At 31.7% G+C, this 16,282-nt stretch overlaps 1 protein-coding gene across 1 annotated transcript in view; it reads right to left on the bottom strand.

Moving 5' to 3' along the window:
- The window catches only part of LOC148623540 (metastasis-associated protein MTA3-like), a 41,643-nt gene extending 25,674 nt beyond the window's left edge, over positions 1-15,969 (bottom strand). The window contains exons 1-6 of the mRNA XM_088565419.1: positions 15,758-15,969; positions 15,206-15,273; positions 14,935-15,028; positions 7,188-7,378; positions 3,825-3,942; positions 2,245-2,350 (exon numbers count right to left, since the gene is read on the bottom strand). Coding sequence (XP_088421545.1) covers positions 2,245-2,350; positions 3,825-3,942; positions 7,188-7,378; positions 14,935-15,028; positions 15,206-15,273; positions 15,758-15,785 — 605 coding nt within the window. The 5' untranslated portion in view covers positions 15,786-15,969. The remainder of the gene's footprint in view (positions 1-2,244; positions 2,351-3,824; positions 3,943-7,187; positions 7,379-14,934; positions 15,029-15,205; positions 15,274-15,757) is intronic.
- Positions 15,970-16,282: the final 313 nt, after the last annotated feature.

Raw genomic sequence — 16,282 nt, 5'->3', positions numbered from 1 at the left:
CATAGTTTCAAGAAATTTGCTTAAAGCATTTTCAAGTAATTATGCACAAATACAGTAAATCCTCCTTTTTTAGTAATAAATCAAAAATCAGAAATTTAAAAAAAATTAAAAGGGAGCTTTTAACAATACAATAAAAAAAAATTCAATTGTTTCAAGAAGATAGGTACAGTCACTATTGAGCTATAGACTGAAAATCATGAGATTCACCCTTTTTTATGAGTAAAGTCCTATAATTCTAAATTGTAAATTTACAAATCTTCAAAAATTGATAAGCAGCTTTCATCAATGTCATGAAACAATCCACCAAAGCTTCATTGAAATTGCTGAACAAACTTTGAGTTTAAGTCCATTAAATAGAAAATCACCCCATTTTTTAACAAATGTAGTCCCATAACTCAAAAACAAAAAATTGGAAATTTATTAAAATTGAAAAAGAGGTCACATCAACAACAACAAAAATACAATTCACTTTATTTGCAAATATATTGGTGGCAGCATTTTCGAGTAATTGTACAAAGTGTGAAGGACAGATGGACACCAGTATACATGTACATGTATCATAATGTCCAGACTTAAAAATGGGTGTATAAAAATACTTGGAAACCACTGTTGGTACATTTTCAGTTGGTGTCCCCAAAACATGACAGGTGGAGTCAAGGGCTATTAGACCTGCTTTCACCCTTCTTTTCAATGACAAAATTATAAAATATTCAAGACCCAGATGTGAATGTGTAGCTGATGTTTAATTCAAAACTGGTTTTTTATAATGAATCTAATAAAAAATTTCGCTAGGGAAGCATGATACGAGTGCTGTGGTCATACCCTGAACAATTGGGGGAAGTATGGACACAATATTAGTTTTTGACACACATAAGCATAAGGACTTACAATTTATCATGGACACAAGAAATGGTTTGGACACTATATTACACAAAATTTGAAGTCAATTAAAATTTTTTAAAATCAAAAATAAAAAAGTTGATTTTTTCAGGGTGTGGCCCCTTTGACCCCTTATAACTTGAAAAACCATAGAAGATATATGAAACCGACTGAAAAAGGGTGGAATCCAATGAGAAAAAAAATCCAAATCAGACCAAAAATTAAGAAGTTGAAATTTTTGGGCACTGCCAAACATTGGTCCTGTATAACTTGAAAACTGTCCAAAACATATAAAATCTGCTGTACCTTTCTTGACCACAATTAAATAAGGAACACAAAAAAAAAAGAATAGTTAAAAACGGGAAAAAGAAACAAACATTCTACATAGTTTTAATAAATTACCTATTTTTAAACTAAAATCATAACAATCGGTCAACCACAACTAAGATATCACACAGAAAAGAAGCGTTCCCAGACAAGGACTGCACCACAACATTATCAGCTGCAAATCTTTTGCAGTCGTATAAAAAAAATCAGCATGAGAGCTCCTACAAGTTCATAAGTATTTTTTTATTAAAAAGGGACATAACTTGTGCAGATTTAGCCAGTTATCATTGCCTTTTGAACCTGTCAGAGAGAATCATGGAAGCAACAATTGGTAATAATTTAATCCATGTAAGCCTAACAGAACTTACATAAGTATAGAGAACTTTAAACCATCATAACTAACAAATTATAAAGCCCTAATTACAATAACCAAAATCATGGTTTAACCAGAAAAGAAATGCAAAAATGTAAAATTTGTATATTTTAAAAAAAATTGTAGAAATGCAATTTTAGAGGTAAAGATACCAACTTTACATTGATTTTTATTCAGTCATGTTTTCCTTCATTTATGACCTATTAACCTTGTGAATATAGGGAAACCGGAATAATTCTCCAAGGGAAATCAATCCTGTTTGAAGGGTCATTGCTCATTTTAACCTATGTTTTGTTAAAAGAAGTTAAAAATGATAATATTGATTAAACACATGACACAATGTAAGCTTCTGATCAGACTAAAAGTGGATAAAAAATAAACCCTCAAATTCTTGTGGGATTCCCAGATTGCCCAGATTGTCCAATATGTAATGGATATATGACATATTTAAATGGCCTAGTAACATTAATGTTTGTACTTTTTTATGAATAAAATGTAGAGAAAGTTGGCCCTATTCCTTTCCTCTAAAATACATCATTCAGCTTATTCTGAGGTATGTCTTATAACCTGTCAAATTTTGTACAAATTTTCCCTTAAGTACTAAGCAACAACAATAATGTTAGAGAAATTAATAAATCAGTATGCTGGTAACCATATATAATTACCTTGCAATGATCAAAAATTGATCTATTTGTCTATCAGCTAAACAGTTTTCTGGTTTCCATATAAGTTCCTCAAGTTCTTCCATTTTTCTTCCATCTTCCTCTTCATCTATAAAAAAAAATTGAAACTTGAGAAAAAAATGTGTCAATGATAACAACACAGACACCTTTAAGTGTCAACCACTTTAAGCTTTCTCTCTGGTGAACATACCATTGATGTGTGACAATGATTACAGTACACTATCATTATCAAGTCACAGTAAAAATCATGAAAGATAATTAAAGAAGAATACTGATTAAATAAATTGTGAGATTGTGCCTCCAAAATACTATTTCTAAAAGCATTCTGAGTATATTGCATGGCAAAATAAAGTAAAGTTGAGTCTTCATTAATTTTCAAATCAAACGATCACAACTCATAAAAAACAATGGACTGAACAAAATTTGAACTTGATCTGTTACTTGCTATAGCAAAGCAATGCACCAAATATCAAATGTATATCTGCAAGCTTACAAAATAAAATGCTTCGCAGAGTGCAACTATATACACCTTCAGAGGTAAAACCCAGAACAGATGGGGCAGATATGGACATAAGTTTGATGAATATGACTAAATATCTGACAAAAAATATATAAAAATCAAAAAGAAACTTACATTATAAAAAAAAAAGTTCATAAGTTTCATGAAAATTGTTTGATATGTATCAAGTTATTGTGCTATTATGGGAAACTCCCCTTTTTATAAATAAAGTCCATAGACTCAAAAAACAGAAAATCAGAAATTCATAACAATTGAATAGGGCTAACATCAATAGTAATAAACTATTTCCCAAAGTTTCATAAAAATTGGAGCAACTATTGTTGAGTTAAAGTCCAAAAACTGTGAAATCCCCCCTTTTTAATGAACAAAGTCCCATACCTCTAAATTGTAAAGTAAATGCAAGAAAGCTTACATAAAAATTGATGCAAGGTTTTTGAGTTATGGTCTGAAAACAGAAAATCACCCATTTTCGTACAACTAAAAAACTTATAAAAATAAAAATCAAGAGGGAGCTCGTATCAATAGAAAGAAACTATTTATCAAAGTTTCAAAAAATTGGGTGGCAACATTTTTTAGTTATTGTGCAAAGTGTAAATGACTAATGGAAACTGGAATATCATAATTCATCCAGTCTAAAAAATAAACTTACTATAACATTTCTTAAAACAATTTATAAATCATTTTCATGAAGACTTCTGCTACTTAAAGTGTACAAAAAATGCGTCCCCTTCTATATGTATTACATAATCTTTTTTTTTCTTCAGAAAATTATCTACATTTATGTGTAAACAAGATGTGTACTAAATACATTTAAACAAACCAATTGATTTTTTAAGAATTAACACATTCTGATTTTTTTTGGGGTAAATGCTTGGTTTTTTACCCACTATGGCAACAGTATCCTACTTTCATTTTTTGGTAAGAATCAAGTTTAATTTATTCTAATAAAAACAGGTCCAATCACTAAAAATTACTTCAAGGAAACCAAACATCTATAGAGAATCGCATGACCAAAACAATATGCAGTCTATAACATTCTTACCCAGTAAAACTGCTGGTAAACTTTCAGCTTGGTACCTTGATCCAACTCTTATTTCACCTTTGTCTGCCAGCAGTGTCCTTTGGGAGGGATCATACACCAAAGAATAAAAAAATGTATCCTGCAACATAAAATAGTGAAAATAAAAAATATAAACCCTGGACCAAGGAGAATAGTTGCAACAGTAATGAAATGTTCCACAGGTTACAGTTTGATATGACTACAGATTTTTAAACACATAAGAGACAGGGCCAAGTATTCATAGAACATTAAACTGTGACTCAATGTTTGATTTGGCAAAAGATTTTGACCACAATGAAAATCCATGTTTTCCATCTGGAAATTCTGATGGAAAAACAAAATAGAAGGAGCACAATGACATCATGTAACAAGGTATCTATTTCATCAAGTTTCATCAAAATCCATTCAGCTGTTTTAGAGGAGTTGCCGATTAAAGTTATTGTGCCACTGAACTAAGTCCAATAACTTGGAAATGGAAAAATCAGAAATTCATACCACTTAAGAAGTAGAAACAAAACATTTTCCAAAGTTTCATGACAATGAGTAAAACCACTATCAAGTTAAATTGGAAAACTGTAAAATTCCCCTTTTCTATAAATAAAATCCTTCTATTCTATAAATCTAGTTACAGGAAAAACATCACATTTTGGTATGAACTAGGTCCAATAAATAACACAATAACAACAAAAATAGGGCGTAAATGGAACACTAAGTGATACCCTGCCACGTAATGGTGAAAAAATGGGAATGCCAAAATTTTCAAAATAGTCAAAACTCGAAAACTACATTTTGGATTTCGATGAAAATTTAAGTTAACCTGTACAGACTTCCTGAAAACTGTCAGTCAGACGATCCTGACTGACAGAATTTCACTCAGACTGGCCACTCAAGAGAATTACATCAAACCAAATGTCTTGGGGTTTATCTGATTCTGCGAACAAAAATAAAAAATTGATATTTAGGTGTGTTGCCCCGTTGACCCCTTATACCTCAAAAACTGTAAGAGACACTTAAATTCTGATTGAAAGGAGCAGGCAGGCATTTTCATAGGGAATCCAACAAAAAAAATTTGAAATCAGACAAAAAATGTTATTGTCCAGACATTAAGAAAATGCAGGGTTCTGGACCCCTTTTTTGGCCACTAATTTCTGAAAAATTAAAGTCTGTATCCCAAAATCAATTCAAATCTGACCAATGTGGTATAGAATATAGTGAAACAATGTTATAGACATTCCTATGCCTTAAATGGAGTTTTATAGCCCCTAATTCTAAAATTGTTGGGAGCAATAACCCCAAAAATCATTACCAACCTTTTTTGTGGTTTGAAACCTACGTTACCATGATATAAAATTTTATAAAGATCAACCAATACCAAGTAATTGCACAAAAACTAAGTGTCTACGGACAAGGACAAAGACGACAGTGCCATACCAATAAATAACTGCAAATTTTTTGCAGTTGTATAAAAATAACATTAAAATGAACATATGTAAAATAAGGTCAATTACTGAAACGTGTGTCAATTTATTATATAACCACTTGATAAAAGAATCAAAGTGCTGATAGCACTGGCAGGTATTGATTCTTGTGAAAATTGTAGCATGGACAAAATTTCAAAGATTAAAAGATGCTAAATTAAATAAAATTGTGATCATACATTGTATTTAAAATACTATTAAGAACTGTACTTTTTTAATATGTATAAACTGAAAGTCAATCTATACTACTGATCCAACTTCACATACATTTACAATTTTTTGTTTTATTTCACCTTTTTCCCCAATTTTAAATCTAATCCAAAAATTAATGTGCATTTACATTCAAAAGCTATATTAAGAAAGTATTTATCCTACATAACAATTATACTTAAATAAAAACCAGTATCAGCTTAAGAACATAATTCCCTTAACACAAGATTTTCTAGGCATTTAATCAATTTGAATTTTCCCGCCAATTTTACTTGGTTAAAATCACTGCTCTTCACTTCCTATTTATAAATGGTATAATATTAATGATAGGATGGATAATTTGACTTATAAGTTTTTTTTAAACACATTTTATCTTTCCAGACACATTAATACAAGAAATAAATTCCCTAAATGTAAATTTACTACTAAATATCTTGCAAGGCCAAAAAGGAGTCTCTCAAATCTGGAGTTGATATGATGACTAGATCTTAATTTTTTCTGCATAAATAATAGAATATTACTGAGCAGATGAATTGCAAGAAACATATTTACTTGTTATAAAAGAGGTATTGAATGATATAAAAGGAATTACATTAGGACTATATTTTTGTGTAGTGTTCAGAAATAGTTGGGAAATTCCAATGATAGACCAGTGACACAAGGTGTTTTGATCCTCGAGGATCAAAAACCCCAAAAAGCCAGTTAGTTCAATGATGGATAACCCTAACAAATATTATAGGGTTATTGCATGAATACTGGTGAATATTGTCTCGAGCAGAATATTATTTTATAGGACAAGCTTGAGAGTGCAATATAATATTCTGCGAGGGACAATATTCACCAGTATTCATGCAATAACCCTTTTATTATATAGTAATAAATATTTCATTTAACATTATACTAATTTGTTGGATATAATGCAATTAACAATGTTGTATGTGTTTTATTGCACTAGTTCAAATATGATGCATAATAAATATTTGAACTAATGCAATACGAATTTATGAATGTTTGATAAATTGTAGTAAAATTAAGTCTTTGACTCCTTGTCTGTTAACATTTAATACAGCAGTATTTGCCTCCTCTTGTGATATTTCTTCAAATTCAGCATTTCGTAACAACCTGTCAATATCCAATTCAGCCATTTTTTTAGCAGACAACAACAGTGCAATAAATTTTAAAACGTTTTGATTTGAATAGGAAAATATTTATTACTATATTATAAACATGTATACTGAATCTAGTTCTAGGCTCATTTAAAAAATTCATAAAAATATTTTTTTTATGAAAGGACATGAAGTTTTCAGCTTCATTAGCCATTTTCTAAATGATGGTCATATACTTCAAAAACTAGCCAAATAAAATTTTATAACACAAATTCAAAAGGTGAACAGACATGGAAGATTGACAATGGGTGCAAAGTAATGGTCCAAGTTTAAATGGACCTTTGGTCTATGTACATGTAAAATCAAGGAGAGAGACTATAAGTGAAATGAACCAGATATTGAAACATATGGGAATATTTAAAATATTATCAACTTAATATCCCTAATTTTAATCTGCAACATTGAAACATACAATGAAACTCTTCAAGTTTTAAAAACTTTTTTTAAATTACTTGGATTTTTTTTCATTATGTTTGATATTCAGCACATACATCTTTATTCAAATATGTGAGTAGTGATTCTGTTTCATTAAGTAGAGTAACAACACATTTTCCCCTTATGTGTGTGGCTGGCAGAGTTTCTACTTGTCTCGATAAGAACAGCTCTCTATGCTTCAATTGATGCTTCTGTTTTTCTGACACATCTTCAACTCTTGCTTCTATGTCACTATCCTCCAACATATCTAAAATAAATGAATAAAAAAGTAAGGTATCTTATATATCAACTTTCAAGTTTCAAAAGAGATTCACTTAAAGTTACATAGAGAATAATTATGCTTTCATTCTAAAATACAACATCTGGAGCATATTGTATATCAGAAGAACTGAATGCAGAAAATCATACTACTGTAAATTAGTGAATGTCATCTACAAAAACACATGGTTTGTTAAGAATATATGCCTTTCCAAATAGATCAATTGTATGAGCCTAAACTTTATATTTCAAGCAACCTGAGCCTTGGACAACTCAACAAATTCCAACATCCACAGTCACACGTACCGGTAATAATCATAAATTGCTCAATCCATGTAATAATCATACACTGTTGTATGACAATTTACATTGGTAGTCATATGATTATCATGATTCTCATATCCAAAACTTAGCTTGCTAACATACATGTACAAAAAAAATGTATGATTATCATATGTAACTTACATGTTTATTAAGATCAATTCATAAGATAATCATACTATATTGCACTTCATGTGATTCTCATGAGGGGCATTTTCTTTAAAAAAAACAAAAAAAACAATTAAAACAAGACCAATAAATGTCTGGATCTGTGTCACCTTCATAAATTTAAAAGCACATAAGCATCTTCAATGTGTATATGTATATAAACAATAGCCAAGTTTAAACAAGAGGCTCCCAGGAGCCTGAATCGTTCACCTGGTTAAATTTCTGCCTTTAGTTATTTGATACAGGATAGAAATTTGACCAGAATCAAAATGATCCCTCTTTGGCCCCTTATTCAAAAGTGGTTCCAGTCAAAACCTCCTTAATCAATCCAAATTTTGCACTTGTAATACAATTTCAAAGTGATTCATTCCCTTATATTCAGGTTAATACATGTATCCAGAAATTAAAAAAAAATACTTGTTTCTGACTGCTTTGTGCTCCCATATTGTCTGGACATTAGAAAAATGCTTGTTTCATGCCCTTTTTTGGTCAATAATTTTAAAAAGGTTCAAGTCTTAACTCTAAAAGTTACTCAAAGATTTCCTTAGATTGTATGGCACCTTGTAATACAGTATCAAAGCAATACATTCACAAATAGTCAAGTTATTGTCTGGACAACAGGAAAATGCTGAGTTCTTGATTTTTTTTCTGTCAGACATTAGGACTAACAGAAGAAAACGTCTGTTAATCTCACTGAAAATTTGCCAGTCCTTCACTTTTGAAGGAAAGTACAAAATACAATACATGTATTGAAAGACATTTGCATATAGATGTTGAAAACTATGTTTACACATGCATAATGTGTATGTTTTCAGCCTTATAACCTTTTTTCATAGTAAGAATTCAATACTTTTGTTTTTAATAAGACTTGGTTTAACCCACCATTTGATTTCCATTGAAAATGATTATACCAAGTCAGTACCATTGCAGTGGTTTCCAACTTTCCAGTTTTTAATTATTGATCTCTTTTACATTTAGATCGTGGACTATGTTGTGGTCATGTTTTGGGTTTTTTTTTGTATGTGTGTCTAATAAATATTCAGCAGCCCAGTTATTTCCAGGGAGTCAACAGCAAACTATCCCAGGTCAAAATGAACAACCTCTATTTCTTTTTCTCAGTTTAGGATTATCTAGTGGTGAATGACCAGAAATGAATACCTACCAACAGAAGTTGCAACAAGGATTGAAAAAAAAATTACCAGAAGTCGACCAAGTAGAGTATAAAATTTGGTGTTTAATGCAAGGGCTACTCCCTTTCATTAATATGATAGGCCGTATGCCCCTCGTCACCAACATTTTCATTTTGACTGGGACCGTATAAAACAGATATCAACAGATAAAATTACCATTAATTATAATCCAGTTTATGCAATCAGAACTTCTCAGACTTTCTCGTTACACAGAAGTGTAGGGGAAATGACCAAGTAGTTCTGATTGGCAGTTTGATTAATCCAATAACCTAAAATACTACTAATACACATAAACCATCACAAACATCACATCATCTGTTGGTCCAAGGTGATTTCTGTCGGTAATAGGCCCAAAGATTTTCAAAAACACTGAATGCATGTTTCTGGTTCACATTTTTAGACAATAATTTTTTAAATGTTCAGGTCTTTACCTAAAAAAATCAATAACACTCTGACAATTGCGGTATAAAATAGTGTTGAACAATATCAAAACATTTGTATGCTTTTACTGAGGTAGTGTCTCTTTTTGCCCTTAATTCTGAAACAGTTGGGCCCATAGCCCCCAAAATCAACACAAATCTTCCTTTTGTGGTTTGGAACTTTTAAAATTTTATGAAAATCAACAGACTAATATTCAAGTTATTCCACAAAAACCAAGGTTTTTGATGACCTAAAAAATGAGCTGTTAGCACAGGATTTTTTTATTTTTATGAAAATTGTAGAACTATTTAAAAATGTAATCATATCCAATTACACACATTTACAAATTTTGTTCTGTTTCACCTTTTTCCCAATTTTTTAAACCAGTCCAAAAGTTAATTTGCAATCTCATTCAAAAGTATCTCACCAGTATATTATCCTACACTGTAATTATACTCAAATGGTACTAATTTCAACTTAAGAAAATAATTTCCTTGATCAAAATATTAAGATTTTAAAAACTAGATACTTTTTATCAATTTGATTTTCCCACCAATTTTATTTTGTTAGAATCACTGCTCTTCACTTCCTGTTTATTAATCATAAAATATTGATGATAGGATGGAGATTTTGACTGATAATTGTATTAAATGGAACCTGTTTAGCACATTTAATGCTTCTTGGCACATTACTGCAAGAACTTCATTCCCAAAACACTAATTTATTACAAAACATCCAAAAAGGAGTCCCTTGAATATTCAATTCATTTGAAGACTAGATCTTAAATCATTTGCAGAAATAATAGAATATTATTTAGATGAATAATTGCCAGGAACATATTTACAGGTTAGAAAAGATGTACTATAGGGTACTTTGATAAATCAAAAATCCCAAAACTGGAAATTGCCCATTCAAGAAATTTCCTTTTCAAGCACTGAAAATATTATAACACATGGAAATGATTTGCATGTTTTAGGGTACAATTAGTAAAAGTTAGTGGTCATCAAAAACCTTGGAAAGAGCAAATAAATGCATATGTTAGAATACAGGCCTAACTATGACACATGCTGACTGACCACTTTATTACATGGGATTCCCTATGACAGCAACAAAATTTTTGTTGTAAATCCAAGAGAATAATAACTGTATGTACAAAACTTAAAACAGAGGCTGGCCTTTCATTAAGAGGTGGTACCAGGTCCTATTACCCTTCTAAGCTACTATAAAGTACCTCAAGAATTTTTAATTTCATACACTACACTCAGAGTGGAATGGTTCTCTTAACACTTAAGTCCGACATGAGTGAAATTCCGTGTTACACCGACCTATCGAGTGTTTAACACCCAGATTCCACCTAGCCAACACCGACCGTATATTGTAATAGTCATATAATTCAATGAGGCATAAGAGGAAATTCATTGTAAGATGCAATATATATTCAGTTTCTGTTTCTCAGGTAATTCAGAGCTCTCCAGTTAAGATAAAAAAAATTAGTCTTGTATTAAAAATTCGGCAACACCAATTTTTGTATTTGGTACATGTTTACCATTTGTTGATGTGTTATATTTACAGCTACGTCCAATGAGTGGGAGACATCACATTGAAATATTACTTCGTATTTTTATCAAGTAATAATGTAGTCCTTTGATATTTCAGTTTTGCATTTTTAACTTGATAATCACTTATGATAATTATAAAACAAACACTTTGAAAGTATTGATTGTTGTAATTTTATTCGACTATCTGGTAACATTTTTATTTTCTGATTAGTTTTAATAATTGAACGGCTTTTCCAGAAATAAAAGAAACTAATTACAGGTCCCAAGACATCTATATAATATGTACATAAGAATTTCAATTATAAAGTAGAAGCCCTTAATCAAGACTGCGAACAGTGTCAGTAATAGTTTTAAGTTACAATTGTTGTCCAAACAAGGACCAAACAGCAACCTCAGCTCAGGGATTGACACTAGCAGTCGCCCAGTCGCCCGTGGTGACTTAAATTTTTGCCGGGCGACGATAATAACCATTGTTTGTCGTCCGTGTGGCGACCGTAATTTTGGTACGTGGTCGGGTTTGTTTTCCGGTTTTTAGGCATACCGGAAATCGCAACTGGTTGAATTTTGCGTACAAATACAAATAATAAATACCAGTTAGTAAAGACCATGGTAAAATGTGGCGATACATTGAAGGGGTAAAGCCGATTGCGAAGGAACAAACTAAACGATCTCCTGCAGAAAAACGAAAGTACTCTAAAGAGTATGAAACAAATAAAAGAGTTAGAGACTCTGGAAATCGTTGGATTCTGATTTAGATGAGGACTTTGTTTTTGAAAGACTTTTTGACTTTGGAAGAGATTGATGATGTTTCACTGTTTCAATCACTAATGAGTTTTAATTCATTATTGTTTAAGAATTAATAAAAAAAACTATTTCATGAAATGTTTATTTATGAGTACTCACTACAGTACTAGATGAGAACCAATTTGGTAATAAACTGAAGACAGGGAAATAAATAGTTTATTCCATAATACTTTTAAAATCTCTTGAAAAGAAATGTATTTTCAAACAATTACACATTAAACTAATATTCTGAAAAATTTTCTGGGCACCTAACTTTTTTTCTGGGCTCCTAGATTTTTTAACTTAGGAGCCCGGGTGGCAACCAAGATAAAAAAGTTAGTGTCAATCCCTGTCAGCTAGTCATTTTCAACTGCTAAAAATGCTTCAAGTTAACATTTCTTAAAGTACATTTCTAATATAACCTACATATATCTTTATTTTAATGATAAATTTGTTAAACGATTTTGAACTTTCATTGATACTGACCGATGTATACTCCCGTATAAAATAATCTCTTGACAAACCTCGCACATATATACATTGTAGTTGTTTATTTTCAAAAACTTTAAATTAACACATTGTTTACAATGTCTTCAATGTGTGTCATTTATGAAGCATGTATCAACGATTAATGTCCTTTTTTACGATTTTCACTTTATATTTGTCAATCATTCATACCACATGCTAATCGTCTTAACTGCTGTTTTATTGTGCCAACGGCTTGGATTAAAGCTGGACAAATCAATTATTGACTCATGTTACTAGTATACAATTGGTGATTGGATTAAGAACTTTCAGGGAATTCTGTCACCTGGACGAGTAATCAAGGGAACCAAGGTTATAGCGGTAATCAAAAGAATGTAATCCAGGGACAAAGACCAAACACAGAAACAGACACACACAACAAAGAACACAGAGTAACTAAATCATACTTCCAAAGTAACAAAAGGAAATGAGCAACTCGGACTCCACTAAAAACTAGGAGCATAGACCAGATGCACCGGTAGGGTAAGCGTCCTCTGCTTTTCTAGAAACACCCGCCAAGTTGCTCATAAAAAGTCAAGTCTGGGGTAGACGAAAGAGGAAAGAAAAACTATGACACACCGAACAAATCAGTTTTCATGGCGCAGATGGATACACCGTAACAATCCACGAGTTTGAACACTCCCTAGTGTTGTATATTGAAAAAGAAGTGCTATTGACAGGCAAAATAAGTCATTTATGAAAAAAGATGGTTTACTCTTTAATTAAAAGTAATTGATGCCCCAAACGCCAACATGAAATTCTGCCATCACATGCAACATAGGGTCTGTTATGTAAATAACATTATCAAGTTTCTTGACAGTCACAACTGTTGCTTTTGAGGGTTTTAACACCTGCTAAAGGTCTTGGGAACATTTTGTCATGTTGGGGACGTCTGATTTCTGCTTGAAATCCAAGTATATGTCACCAATAAAAAATGAGGGGGATAGTCACCAGTAGCAAAGGATTCAATTTTTTCTATGGCCTATTTCCCATTCAAAATTAATTCAAAAGCATTCTAAGACATGTGAGATTTCCACAATGCAGTCCACCTAGAATAACAAATCATTCACAGTAGAGCTCAGAATAAGGGGGGCAATGATGCACCAGTGCATCACAATATTGCCAGCTACTATCCGGGAATCTATACCACAACCGTTCTGATCTGATTCTATAATCGCTTTTGACCAGATATACCAAAAGTAAACAAAAATGTGCTTGAATGGCAACCAGAAGACTTATCGCTCCACCAGCGGAGTATAAATCTTCTGTGTGGAGGCAGAAACTAGCATAAACTAAAGCTTGAACAAGTCATTTGATTATTGGAAGCAATAATATTCAGAGACATACATTGTAAAAGGAGATCTTCTATCAATCAAGTATCGTGATATGTATTGTATGGTCAGGTAATGGAATCGTTACACCCCTACTCAGAATACCAATTAACCCTTTTTTCCTTGCTTATTATTGCTGCCCCAAAATGTTATATAGTACATGGAGGTAAAGGTAAAAAAAAATGGTAGAGTAGCTGGGATCTTTTTTTTTTCTTAATACATGTATATGTTCATAATTTTGGAAAAACAACATTTTTACTCATTTCAATTGAAAATTTTTTTTTTTCAAATGATTCTACATTTCCCCTTACATTTTATTAAAAAAATTTTTTTTCATAAAAACATTGCGCTTGCCCAAAAAATTCTCATCCCCGTTTTGTGCCTACGGGGTTTAAATGCGTCTTGCAGAGACTGTTCAAGTATGGTTAAGCTCACAATGCCGACTGATGTAGGCAATGCCTACTCCATATTATTGGTTTTATACTTTTTGAGTTACAGATAATACCAAGTTGGCACTGTTAACATCATAAAGTTACAAAAAAAGTTCATCATACTAAAAATGTACAAAAAAAATAATAAAATTTCTTCATAATAAGAGGTGCAAATCTTCAATGGTTATATAATCACTGTGCATAGTTCGAATAATATTGGCAGTGTTCTAGGTTCCACTTTCAGTCACCCATTGTTAATGTGTAAATACAGATTTTTACTCCTAAAGAATGACAGACAAATGGAGTTAAGCAGTTGCTAAACCTGCTTTCACTGCAGGTGACCCAACTAATAATATGCATGAAGCTTCAACATGTATCTAGAATACATGTAACAACCCTACATTCACAACAAATACAATTTGACAAGAATTACTAGACGTAACAAATTATTCGTTAATTTTTTTTTAAGTGAACAGGAGTATACACTTACATATTTTTAAGAAAATACAGTTTTTATTGTTAAATTATTGTAACACATGGGGAAAAGCTATGTTTACATTTTCTGAAAGTACAACCCATTCCTATCAATGAATATCTTTCAACCAATCACATGCTTTCCCCATACGGACTATTTTCATCTGTAGTACTATTTCCACGTGGTAATATTGATTCATAGGACTTATAAATGACTATAATTCATTTACTAACTTAGTTCTCACCATGTTTGTCTCCTATGTAAGTGATCTAAATGTACGTTGTCTAGTACTGCACAATGTAAGTAACACAAAAGGCCAAGAGAAAAATTTGTGGAACTTACTCTGATGCTTGTCGGCAAGGAGGGTGAGGGAACTGGAAATATCTCTTCTTCGATAGAAGCACATGACCTTTGCTTCAACATTGCCATTAGGAGTCTGTAAATATTAAAATACAAGTGTGATGCCGAAGCCATTTCGATTACGAACACGTGACCACCCATTAAGATAAATAAATATCCCACGCGAGCCTCTATCCCCTAAATTAGGCCCCGCTATATTCTTTTGAAAAAAATAGTAAGATTTCGATCGTAGTAATAAACGAACAGGCATTACCTTGTTGAGTTCTTCAATGCGCCTTATTTGATATGGGGTAGTTGAACTGGTTTCAAAGAAGACATAATCTGCAAGAAAATAATAAAAAATCTTTGTTTAAATTAATTTTGATGTAGTGAACATCCGCGTAAAAACATAGTCCATACTTTACTTCCCTGTGATCAAAATGGAATTTTTAAGCATTTACCAGATCAGGGAAATACGAAAAAACGTTCAACGATGCACATAAAACATAAAAGTTGATTAAAACTGAGTTAAAAACCGCTAAGTTGGTTTTCATCTGAATGGATGAAAACTTCTTCGTTCTGTCATTCCGACCGTTTCACAATCTCCTTAATGTTCCTCTAATAAGAAAAAAAAACATTTCAAAACAAAATTTCCACTTCATCACTTTTGATAGTTGGTCCTCAAAATAAATTATGACATGAAAACAAATATCTGAATAAAATCCTCAATTAGCCATGCCATTGCATGTACACGAAGAATCGATATTCCACCGCGTTGGAAGAGTGGGGTCCGTCCATGCTGTTTCCCAAAATAATGCTTCCGTACCTCCGACTCTATACATGTTTGCTGCCATGATTAATCCGATTTCGTAACTCCTTTCTTTTAACAATTCTTGTATTCATGTAACAAAATAATTTTCTTGTATTAAATCGGGTATCGACCGGTCAGTATCACCCCCAGACGACATTTCGTGGAGTCGCCATTTCTCAACTTTTCTGTCTTCCTCCTCTTTTCACACGTGACGTCATTCGTCCTTCGGCGGCTTTGGTTTTCACTCCGAACTATTTTGATGTCTTAAAAGACTACATGTATATCGTGTATGGTGTCTAATTTCATAACGTTCAAAATTCAGAAATGTTTCAATTTATTTGTATTTGATTAAATATTTTTAATAACTAATCGATTTTTTAAACAAAATTGCACTGTGTGTTTAATAAATATAAAAAAAAGGTTTAAAAATAGACGATAAGAAAATCAATTGTAAGGCCAAACAAAGAAACAATAGGTTCGGCATTTTAAAGAAAGTCTGTTGAGAGCGACAACTGATATTTTTTTTTAAAAGTCTTTCGT

The sequence above is a fragment of the Perna viridis genome, chromosome 2, assembly GCF_037379345.1.
Source record: "Perna viridis isolate PV_CMFRI_1.1 ecotype Kerala chromosome 2, ASM3737934v1, whole genome shotgun sequence".
NCBI classification, from domain to species: Eukaryota; Metazoa; Mollusca; class Bivalvia; order Mytilida; family Mytilidae; genus Perna; species Perna viridis.
Note: the sequence above shows the minus strand (reverse complement) of the source record. Positions and strands in the feature narration are given on the sequence as shown.